At 37.7% G+C, this 12,551-nt stretch overlaps 1 protein-coding gene across 3 annotated transcripts in view; it reads left to right on the plus strand.

Moving 5' to 3' along the window:
* Nucleotides 1–12,551, plus strand: part of LOC105864474 (pyrin and HIN domain-containing protein 1) — a 38,992-nt gene that overhangs the window by 8,470 nt on the left and 17,971 nt on the right. For 2 of the 3 annotated variants that reach the window (XM_076000267.1, XM_076000265.1), the window contains 3 exons: nucleotides 2,835–3,257; nucleotides 4,649–4,837; nucleotides 5,609–5,776. In XM_076000267.1, coding sequence (XP_075856382.1) covers nucleotides 2,835–3,257; nucleotides 4,649–4,837; nucleotides 5,609–5,776 — 780 coding nt within the window. Of the gene's footprint in view, nucleotides 1–2,834; nucleotides 3,258–4,648; nucleotides 4,838–5,608; nucleotides 5,777–10,812; nucleotides 11,200–12,551 lie in introns of those variants that run through there. The other variant, XM_012752363.3, reaches the window with a different exon arrangement.

Consider the following 12,551-nt stretch of genomic DNA (forward strand, 5'->3'; position numbering starts at 1 on the left):
TGGATCAATATTTGGAAGTTTTCCCTGTATTTTCTTCTAGAATTCTTATTATTTCATGCCTTACATTTAAGTATTTTATCCATTGAATTAATTTTTGTGAGTGGTTAGACGTAGGGGTCCTGTTTCATTCTTCCGCATATGGTTATCCAATTTTCCCAGCACCATTTATCAAATAGGGCTTCTTTTCACTAGTGTGTATTGTTGACTGCTTTGTCAAAGATCAGCTGGCAGCAGGTGGATAGTTTTATATCTTGATTCTCTATTCTGTTCCATTGGTCTATGTCTCTATTTTTGTATCAGTACTCTGATGTTTTAGTTACCATAGCCATGTAGTATAGTTTGAGGTCTTATAATGTGATATATCCAGATTTGTTCTTTCTGCCTAAAATTTCTTTGGCTATTTGGGCTCCTTTCTGGTTCCAAATGAAGTGTAAATTTATTATTTATAGATCTGTAAAATATGATATTGGTATTTTGATGGAGATTGCATTGAATCTGTAAAATACTTTGGGTAGTATGGGCATTTTAACATGTTGATTCTACCAATCCATGAACATGATATGTTTTTCCATTTGTTTATTTCCTCTGAGATTTCTTTCCTCAGTGTTTCATAGTTCTCTTTGTAGAGATCTTTCACCTCCAAGGTTAAGTATATTCCTAGGCATTTCATATTCTTTCTGGCTATCATGAATTGTATTTAGTCTTTGATTTTATTTTCAGCTTGACTGTTATTGGTATATAGAAATGCTACTGATTTATGTACACTGATTTTGTAACCTGAGACTTCATTGAATTTATTTATCAAATCCAGGAGCCTGTTGTTCGAGTGTTTGGTGCTCTCTGGATACAAGATCATATCATCAACAAAAAGCAATACTTTCACCTCCTCTTTCCCAATTTGGATACCCTTTATGTCTTTCCGTTGCCTGATTGCTCTGGCTCGGACATCTAGCACTACGTTGGATAGAAGTGGTGACAGTGGGCACACTTGTAGCACTCCAGTTCTTAGGGGGAATGTTTTCAAATTTTCCCCATTAGGTATGATGTTGGCTGTGGGTCTTTCAAATAGGGTGTTTAAAATACTGAGATTTATTTCTTCCATGCCTCGTTTGTAGAGGGCTTTTATCATGAAAAGGTGCTGGAGTTTGTACAGTGCTTTTTCTGCATCTATTGAGATGAACATATGGTCTTTGTTTTTGCTTCTGTTTGTGTTGTGAATCACATTTATTGATTTCCAAATGTTGAACCATCCTTGCATCCCTGGGATAAATCCCACTTGGTCCTGGTAGATTATTTTTTTCATATACTGTTGAATTCAGTTTGCTAGTATTTATTAAGGATTTTTACATCTATGTTCATAAGGGATATTGGTCTTTAGTTTTCTTTTTTGTTGTGTTCTTTTCTGGCTTTGGTATCAAGGTGGTACTGGCTTCATAGAATGAGTTGGGGATAATTCTCTCCTTGAAGTTATAGGATAACTCCTGTAGTGTCAATAAGTCTTCTCTGTCCTTTCTTTCTCATAACAGATTTTGCCTTAATATAAGATTATTTCAGAAAAAAGTACTGAAGTCAGAAAACCTGGCAATCAAGCACAAAATACTTACATTTAAATTACTAGAAATTACACAATCCAGCATAATTATTACAACATAATACTATGCTACATTTTTTATATAACTTCATATAACCTCTCAGATTTTCTCCTATGTAAGTACATACACATACATACAATTTTCTAAAAACTGTTTCATACAATATATTGTCTTATTATGTCTCTCTAAGTAGTTGTACAATTTCCTTCATGTATGACTTGTATTCATGTGACTCCTTATAAGTTTACATATTACTGTTACTATTAATAATCTCAGGTATGAGTCTGCTGTTACTCATTAACTTGCATTGGGGAAAGGACTTTCCTGTGTTAGGTTGAACTGGTCAAGTTCATGAGAAGTCACATTCCATAAAGTCTGGTCATCCATAGGTGATCACTGTGTGTGGTATCCCAGGCCAGAGCATCCCACAGCCTGCTGATTGTAGATGAGCCCCACCTGTGCCTCCCACAATTTTTTCTTATTTACTAAACCATCTCCCTTTATTTAAAGTGCTCTGCTGCAATGTTAGAGACCAGGATGTTATAAAGAAAGGATATTAAAGACAAATCATCCTGATCCCAAAGTTTCTGACAGTGAGCTACCTAACTAGAGCCCTGACATTGAGAAATGCTATGGTGGTGGAAAGGCCACACCCCAGAGCGTCTCTACCCTGATCCTACTGCATTAGAGCCATATGTAGTCTCACCTGCTCTTAGAGTGCTGCAATAGGTGGAGGAACTATGAGTTATACTCTGAAAATTGCCCTGTCTACACTGGTGATAACTGAAACCTATTCATGTCTATGGTTTCCAGTGGGCGCCATTTTAAATGTTTAGTGCTATTTAATTATATATGTCTATAGTTATGCTCTTACACTGTATGCTAATAAGTATGAGATTATAATTTATTATTTTGTCCTAAAATTTCTTTAAAAGTACTTCATAGCAGTGCTCTCAGAATCCACTGCTCTGATGTTCCTCTTACGCTTTCCTGCTTAAGGCTTATTCTTTTACAAGATGTTCTCCTGCTTTTCACACATGCAGTCTCCCCAGTGACATCCTCTGGCTACGACAACAGTTCATCACATCCTCTCCTCCCTGTGTAGGAACCATCCATCCTGGCCACAGCTCTGAACCTCTGTAAATGTTGTTGGGCTCCTGGTTATGACTGAGGTCACTGAGTAGTGGTTCTGTATTCTCCACTCAGACATTTTCCTTTGTTTTCCTGTGTGGTTGTACACAGAACCCAAAACCATGGGCCAACTCTCAAGTAACCGCCAGAAGACCTGATCTCCGAAAGGGCCCGACGGTGGTGATGGTGCTGAGTGCAGCAGACCCATTTGCATATGAGTCCTCAGAAAAGGAGATGAAATCAATGTTTCATGCCACAGTGGCTACAGAGAAACAGTTCTTTCACATGAAGGTTTTCAACATCAGCCTGAAGAGAAAATTCACCAGAAATAGAATTATCATTTTGTCAGATTATTTTGAAAACGACCATCTCCTAGAGGTGAATGAAACCTCTTCTGTATCTGAAGCTGGTCCTGACCAAAAGATTGAGGTTCCAGACAACATCAAAAGAAGAGCAAAGGAAACCCTGCCGATTGATATCATTAAAAGGCAAGCTTCTGAAACTATTGTACATGGATCATTTACGCTACATAAGGTAAGTCCTCAAAATTCTTTTATTTCGTATCTCCACCAATACCTGAAATTAAAAGCCTTTTGTGGTGTTAAGTGCAGTTTTGCCTATTTACTGAACGTTAGAACCCAGGACTCACTCAAGCCTAATGATAAGTGAATAATGTCTTTTCTTAGGATAAGACTGGGAATTAGCAAACCTATTAATATTCTCCTTCGCATGTTTTTCTGCCCAAAACGTTACCCTGAACTTTTTAGGAAAATGTTCACTGAGAAACCTTGAGACTTCATCAGCTATGATTATGTATTCTAAGAGACAATGATTAAGGACACTGTGGGGTCTAGATCCATATACACATACTACTTAAGTTATATTTCTAATTATTACCTCAACTAGCAATAATCACTTTATTTTTATTTTGGATGAAGTATTGTCCTTTGAGGTTTGAGTTTTGGTTTTTACAGTCAGAGCAAGTTATCAATTGACTGATCGTGCCTAGAAAACAAAGACACTCAACAAGTTAGGATGATGCTCTAACCAAATGAAACTCACTCATCAAAATGGTATTAAACACCTGAGAAGCATGAATTTAGGTGATACTTAGAAAATCAAGTAATCTAAACTCATCATTTAGATGTGTCAGTAAAACAAAAAAAAAAAGGGCACAGAGTAGTTTTCCTGATACTACTAGGTCCAAATTCCTGAAACTTGTTATCATAGGACCTTCAAATCCAAGAAATCATCTATACCCTGCTATTGATTCATGTAATTTCACGTATGATCAAGAGCTCACAACATATTATATTTGTTTTCTAGAGCAACCCCTTATCTTACCTGCATTATTTTCTGTCCACACTCTTATAGTGATCATCATTATTAACACAATTCTAGAACTGATGATTAATACCTTTGGTGAGCAAGAAATGGAACGTTGAGCTCAGAACCTGAGCACAAGATGAGGAGCAGATATTGGAAAGACCCAATAAATGGTGAAGGTAGAAAAAGTAATTAGGGACTTACTAGTAGCTTGCTTCTTATTACAGATCCCTCATAACCTACTGAATGAATATTTGTCACACATGACCATCCTTTTTGCATAGGGACAGAGGACAAAAGAGCTCACCTAGGATTTCAGACTCCTGTGTATACAGGTGCTTTTGGAATCATAGCTGTCCTAGAGGTGAAAGCAGTAGAAATTAGGAAGATTACCCATTGTTTATAGAACTAGAAATACTTAGGACATGAAAGACGTAAAAAGGATAACAAGGAAGGGCTGGCTGAGAACACCTGTATGTTTGTATAATACTAGCACTTGAGGCCTGCAACTTGTTTTATCCTATCACGAGGGACTTTCTCTTATGTATGGTGGTGATTAGCAATGTTCTTATGAATTGGATATTGATTTTCTGTTGCAGAGAACAGTAAATAAGAACAACACAATCTATGAAATCCAGGATGATACAGGAAACATGGAAGTAGTGGGAAAAGGAAAATGTCACAATATTCCCTGCGAGGAAGGAGATAAACTTCAACTCTTCTGCTTTCGACTGAGAAAAAAGAACCAGACATCAAAACTGATTTCTAAAATACATAGTTTCATCCAGGTGAGAATTAGACAGACAAATATTATTTTTCCAAAGAGCAAAATGACATTCATTATAGGCTTCAACAGAATTTGAAAGTTGTGCTAAATACTAAAGCATTTAAAGACATTAGCACGGTGGGGTACTAATTTCACGCAGTGGTCAGAGCATGAGATTTGCAGTAGGGTAGGCCTGGTGTACATCTGGCTTATTTGTTATATGATATTAGGGAAGTAGCTTACCTATTCTTCAACAGATGCTTGGGTAATTAATGAGATTATGAATGTGTATTTCTTATGTCAGTACCTTGTATATTATGAGAAATCAATATGCAGTAGGTACTATTGTTCTTAGCAAGGTAAAGACAGACATTGGAAAGACTTCTAGGCAAAGAAAATATCACATTCAAAAACTCAAAATTCTAAAACACCATGTGAGTTCTGTACAACCATGGTATACGTCGAAAGCTATGAGAAAATGGTGGTAAAGATAGAAAAACAGCCTTTACAGAGTAACATTTTGCCAGAAAGGCAGAAATGAATTCTTTATTGTAAAAAAAAAAAAATCAGTAAGTAAATATTGGATGATGTTATGCAGAAGAATGCCTGATCACTTTATATGTTAGCAAGAAATATTTTGGCAATTTCCTGCAGCAATGCATTAGAGACAGGTTATGTTTGAAGGTAACTGACATCTATTAGAAAATAATAAAGGATGATAGTCTCAGAATGAAAAGATATGCTGTTTCTCCTAATATTGAAAACCATTAAACAGAAAAATGAATACTTTCAGGTAAAGAAAAAAACAAACCAGAGGATCTATGACTCCAAGACATTGAAACTACCCGAGAAGCAGAATGAGGTTCTAAAACGTTCAGAGGCCAGCACAACCCTGACTCAGCGCCACCCCCAGACTCCTCTGATGCCTCCAGCAGCCCCACCCAGCACTTTCTTACTTAAGGTACAATCTCCTGAGTGCCATTCTTCCTGTCTCCCAACTCTAATTACAGGGATCATCAGAATATTGAAAGAGCTTCTCCTCTCTTCTATAGCCGTGTACAACCTCTGTATGAAATTAGATCACTAATACATTTATCAAATGCATACACTGAAATCTTACCAGGTCATAGTCCTTTGCTATTTAAAAGGTGTGCATTTATGAAATGATTGCTGCCTCAAGAGGGTTACTCTCTCCTGTTGGTGCAGCTATAAGGAAGGGGAGGGGAAGAGCTCAGCTAAGCGTAGATGAGAGTGTGTTCAGACTCTACACTCCAGTTTCTTTCACCCCTTTCACTCTGCTTACAGGTAATACCTCTAAATTTATTTCTAACCTTCCAAATTCCTTCCAACATCACAAATCTTCACGTAGGCTATTTCCTTGTTGGGAATCTATTGCCTTCATTACATCGTTGCCACAACTCTCCTCAAATTTCAGGTGCCAAGTTAAAGGCTTCCCTCTGGTGAGTTCTTTCTGAGACAGGACTACCTGAAGTGATGAGTCCTCCCATGCTTTCCTTTCACAGGCCCTCTTGTCAATAAGGATGAATTTCTCATTTCACGGACGTGAATTGAGAGGATTGCTTTTAAAGGTGGCTCTCATACTACCTTCATCTGGGGTTTCCCTTAATAGAGTCAGCCCAGCGCAGGGAATATGAGTGCATCAGAGCAAATCCCAGCATAGAACGTAGAACAATGACAGTAACTATATTTCTACTTTTTAAGCACCTACTAGGTGCTTGTTCTAAAATATGTGTTCCTCCTGTACATTCTCTCATTCATTCTTGCCAATAGTCAGGAGGATGCTATTCTCTGTCCCAACGTATATGAAATAATGGTGAGATGCACAGAGGTTTAAAATCTTCCCAATTTCTCAAAGTTAGCATTAGAGTCAAGATTCATATTCTCATTTATTAAAATATAAAATTAGAAAAATTAGTGATTATATGTGGCTTTATATTAGGAGTTTAGATATACCAATATCAGTAATTGAAATTTCAGAATTGAAAGTGTCCTGTTTGAGTTTATTTGCATTGCCCAGTCTCTGCAAGCCTTCTTCTAAGGAATGAGGTGCTCATGGGTCTCAGATGTTGCTCTAAGCTACTCTCTAGAAGTAGAGTCTTCCCATCCTCCTCTGAAATGAAAAATGTATTTTATTTATTAGATAACTTGATACCAGAAGTGGTAAAAGTTAGATTCATTATCGTAATATTAATGATTGGCAAACATGGTAAACTTTAGTGAAAGTAAAAGTAGTAAATCCATATGATTGAAGATCCACTTCCTTGACCTTGGAAAAGACATAAAAATCCACCAAAAGGAAATGTCCAGGTGGATTCTTGAATATTTATTACTATGATTGATCACCCTAAAAGATTCTGGTTGCCACATGCAGACTACAAAACAAAATTCTGCAACTGGAATTGTGCATTTGAAAGAGTCCTTCTAGCATGGTGATGATCAAAACACATAAAGCACAGCCGGGCGCGGTGGCTCACGCCTGTAATCCTAGCACTCTGGGAGGCTGAGGCGGCGGATTGCTCAAGGTCAGGAGTTCGAAACCAGCCTGAGCAAGAGCAAGACCCCGTCTCTACTATAAATAGAAAGAAATTAATTGGCCAACTAATATATATATAAAATTAGCCGGGCATGGTGACACATGCCTGTAGTCCTAGCTACTTGGGAGGCTGAGGCAGAAGGATTGCTTGAGCCCAGGAGTTTGAGGTTGCTGTGAGCTAGGCTGATGCCACGGCACTCACTCTAGCCTGGTCAACAAGCGAGACTCTGTCTCAAAAACAAAACAAAACAAAACAAAAACACATAAAGCAAAGTAGTGCTGGGTTTCCTGGAGCCAGAATAGCAGATGACAGAAACCCAATATGCATTTCCTTGATGAGAAGGAAATAGTATTAATAAATAAACACCCATCAGTATTAATAAATAAACACCACCTTTTTTTTTTGAGACTTTCTTCTTAATATTTGGATAAACTTATCTACCAAAATATGACCCAAAGAATTGTGTTTGACTAAGTCAGCTTAAACCAGCTTTCAGCACAGGTGGACGTTGTATTCCATGCAAACCAATGAAATCTCAAGGCCAAAGAGCTTTGTCATTTCCTGAGACTAATTAATAAATTAGGATAAGCTATCTTTTTATTATTATCACCCTTTGTTCTATCAGAAATAAAACATTCACTGTCTTCTTAACTACCATGGAATAAGGAACATATAATTCTTGCCACATGATAATCTTTTTTTCTTATTGTTCTTCTCCTATGTATTTCAAAGCCTTATACAATTCCTTTTCTCTCATTCCCTTTTTCCTGTAATAATATCAATCTATCTTTTTCACTTGTAATGTAACAGCTTCCCTGAACCACTCAACTGGCTCACCATATGCTGGTTTGTATTGTCAGTTTGTTTTAAAGCATTTTGTTTTGCCCTACTTGTTTATAGATACTGAAACCTTATGTATTTGGTAACTAAGAGATGCAGATGCTTCTATTTTATAAACTACATACCAAGGGAAATAATAGAGCAATGTGTGGAAAAGGTTTATGTAATTAATGACAATTTTATGAACCAGGTAGAATTTTACTTCCCTCGTAATAATGTAATCATTTCTCTCTATTTACATTTGCGTAATGTGTTGTTACATAAAATTAAATATTACCTTACCAAGGAGATAGCTACATATAATATTTATAATAGTTAACTTGATTGTGATATTCTATGTCTCTTTTACCATGATTCATATTATTCAAATATTCAATAGTGTTTATAAAGCTATTCTGGATGCAAGTATAAATTAAGTTAAAAGCAAACAAGTGGCTATTTGATTGAATGGAACATATAATGAACACCTAGAATAGGTAAAATCATACTAGAGACTATGATCAATAAACTATCACAAAATGCCTATTTGCAGAAGTTATTGAAAAAGGAACTAATTCACATGTTGACCATGAGAAATGTAATAATGTATTTTTTAAAATACTCCTTTGTCACAAAAAGTAACCTCATGCTTTATTGAGAATGTGATGTATTTCTCTTTGTGACAGTATTTCATAGCATCATATGCTTATGATGGTTAAGAAAGTTTAAGTAAATGTATAAGATGAGCATGTCATCATTGAAATAAAATTTTCTTAAAATCTTCAAAAAAATCATTTAAAAGGGAAAAAAATGTTACTAAAACAAACATCTTATTTCCAGCATCTAAATTTATCTGCCATGTTGAATGTTTGTGTGTGTGTGTGTGTGTGTGTGTGTGTGTGTGTGTGTGTGGCATGTATTTTTTTGTTTTTTACACGGAGTCTTGCTCTGTCACCTGGGCTAGAGTGCAGTGGCGTCATCTTAGTTCACTGCAAACTAACTCCTGAGCTCAAGTGATCAACCTGCCTCAGACTCTCAAGTAGCTGGGACTACAGGCATGCACCACCATGCCACCAGGCTAACTTTTCTATCTTTGTAGAGACAGGGTCTCGCTCTTGCCCAGGCTGGTCTCAAACTCCTGAGCCCAAGTAATCCTCCCTCCATGACCTCCCAGAGTTCTAGGAAGTGTATATTTCAATTGATGTTGAAAAATAGAAATAAAAAACAGGTGAATACATCAAGAATTACTAGATACGAAATAGGAATGAGAATAATATAAACAGACATTTCTACAGAAGAGGAACCAAAAAGAACATTCGTGCCAGGTGCGGTGGCTTACACCTGTAATCCTAGCTCTCTGACAGGCCGAGGTGGGAGAATCGCTCAAGATCAGGAGTTCAAAACCAGCCTGAGCAAGAGCAAGACCACATCTCTACTAAAAATAGAAAGAAATTATCTGGACAACAGAATATATAGATAGAAAAAAAAATTAGCCAGGCATAGTGGCGCGTGCCTGTAAACCCAGCTACTTGGGAGGCTTAGACAGAAGAATCGCTTGAGCCCAGGAGTTTAAAGTTGCTATGGGCTAGGCTGACACCATGACACTCTAGCCTGAGCTACAGAGCCAGACTGTCTCAAAAAAAAATGAACATTCGAAGCATAATAATTGAAAATACTTAAATGGAAAAACATTTTTAATAGGAGATACAGGAGAGTGGTCAGAGACTTCTCTAATCAGGGAGCCCCGGGGCAGCAGCAGGCTCCTCCAGCACCTCCTACCCACCACTTTTTCAGAAAATGGTACAAAACAATTGTGTTACTGAAATCCAGAAGTGGGGAAAACCGTGGCAAATTGGCATCAAGTGTAAACTGTCAGGAATGAGCTTTCACTATTGTAGTTAATGGGAGTCAAAAAATATTATTTTATACACACTCTCTGTCCTTTCTTAAACAAGACATAAAATGCCAGGTATTGAGAATTCCCTGGGTAGAACCTGGAACCCTTGTGATTATGATTATGAATCCTGAAGAATTCTGGTTGCTTCATATAGACAGGAAGGGCAGCATAATCCTGCCTCTAGAATTGTGGCTATAAGAGAATGTTTGCAGCAGGGAAAAGAGGAGTTCCTCAAAAATGATGAAGACCTGGGTGTACTAGAACCTGAAAAGCAGATGATGGGAACCTGTTTGTTAATTGTTTGATGAGAAAGGATCACTTATAGACATTCCTCCGTACGTCTGACTTGATTCTGAGACCTGCTACTCTTATCACCAAGGAGGCTTATCTACCAAAAAATATGCTCAAGAAATGTGCTTGACCTTGTTGGCTCACATCAGTTTACAACAGAGATAGAGCCAAGAATCTATCTAAGATCAATGAGTCTTGAACTTTCAGACCAAAGACTGTAATGCTTATTCTTGTGTCTGAGGAAATGTGGGTTAAGGAAGCCGGATTAATGACAGTATCCAGGGAAAATTAGCACAGGAAACATCCTATAAAAAAGAATTTTAAAAAAGAAAAAATGTGTATGCCATTCAACTCATCTAGAAAAACATTAGCCAGAAAATATATTACTTTCCATCATAAAAGAAAAGATTAAATCATCCAAATTTTTCATTCCAGAAGGAAGAAGCTGTCCCAGGAGCAGAGACTTCCTCTGTAAATGTCAGATTCAGCACACCAACTGTGGCCCCTGCTCATGTTTATGCGCTATATCAAAAACTCCCATCCAGCAGTTTCTACTGTTGTATATTCCTTCATATGTAAGGGTTGATCGGGGTTTTGAAAGAGATTCTCATTTAATCTCATATTAAGCATAATTTCATTATTTTACTACATTTCTCATCATTTATCAACATATAATTGGACTTGTCACTGGATTCTACAGCCTTTCTTATCCACAAGGTCTGCATTCATGATGCCATTTCTGTCTTCAAAAAGATGATTGTCTTCTGTTTGTCCAAATATAGAAAGAGAATGAGGAGAGGTATCCAGCCAAGGAGATATGATTACGACAGTATGTTTATAACTTACGTTCCAGTTTCCTTCCACAGTTTTCCACTACAACTAGTGACCATATGTTAGGGTTGATGTTCAAAATAGGTGATTGGACATACAGTACTTCCTTTGCATAAAATCCTTTACTCTTTATTGGCATCTATATATTTCTGGGCCAACCAAAATCCCTTCTTCAGACATATCTTCACTGATACCCCTGCCTGCATTAGAGCACATCATGCCAATGTTTCCCAAACATGGCCCTTTATTTTCTTTAGACTATTTATCAAAATCTAATAATTGAGTGTTTTTCAACCCTACTAGAAAATAGGTCCAGGGGAAAAGCAGACAACAGTGCGCAAATGAGTTGTCTATCTCTGTTCAGATCAAATCCATGTCTGCCTTTGTTTGGCCATGATGTGAGCAGTGTGGTCACTTCTGCCCAGGGCACAGAAGACTGTTATCCACAGTGGGAGGAGGCAGCTAGAGAAAGGAAGGGGAGCATTTCCTTACCACTCTCTTATCTAGATTCTCGGCCAGGCCCAAGCTACACTCTGACGGAGGCTGCACCCCCCAGCACCACCCCACACATACAAGTTGAGAACAGGCTTCCTACATACAGATTTTTGTCAAATTTTTAAAATAGCTTTTCTTGCTCTTAGTTAAAAAAAAAAATTCCCTATTTCCTATTTCCCCCTATAGCCTCTCCTGAATGCATGGGAGCAGAGCTAGCTGCCTGTACCTGCTGCATCTTGGGACTATTGTCCACAGATAGAGCTCTCGTCTAGTCATTGAACTTCAGATGCCCTGTCTCTTTGCCACTACAATGGCATGCATGGCCATTGCAAGACAACTTTAATTTTTCCATGTGTGCTCGCTTGAAAGTGACACTTTCCATGGCCTTGCCTGCAGAAATACACAGCACAATCATTTCTACTCCCATGAGAATCATGCTGCTGCTCTGAAATCTCCTCGCAGCACAGGACCCAAGGCAGGTTCATCTGCCTAACTACACCATGCAGTCAGTTTCTTCTTTGGGGTCCAGCTATCTTCATAGGAGGCTTGCAAAAAGGGTGATTCCCTAGGTAAACAGGAAACCCTTACTCATCACAGCTTCTTCCAAATATTTTCTTGGCAGTAGGGTTATTTTTTATTTTGGGATTCAAAGTCAGAAATAGATTATTACCTTTGATTTGTGCTGTTGTTTGTTCATAAAGCAAACAGCACAGAATGACATGATTTATGAACAGGGTAGGAAGGTGGAGCTCAAGGCAATCTTGTCAATGAAATTGTACTACTCCACATGGGAGTTCTGAATAAAGGGGCTTCTCTCACACTGTGCCTCCTAGATTCCCCCCATACAA

Source organism: Microcebus murinus, chromosome 2 (genome assembly GCF_040939455.1).
Source record: "Microcebus murinus isolate Inina chromosome 2, M.murinus_Inina_mat1.0, whole genome shotgun sequence".
Classification (NCBI taxonomy): domain Eukaryota; kingdom Metazoa; phylum Chordata; class Mammalia; order Primates; family Cheirogaleidae; genus Microcebus; species Microcebus murinus.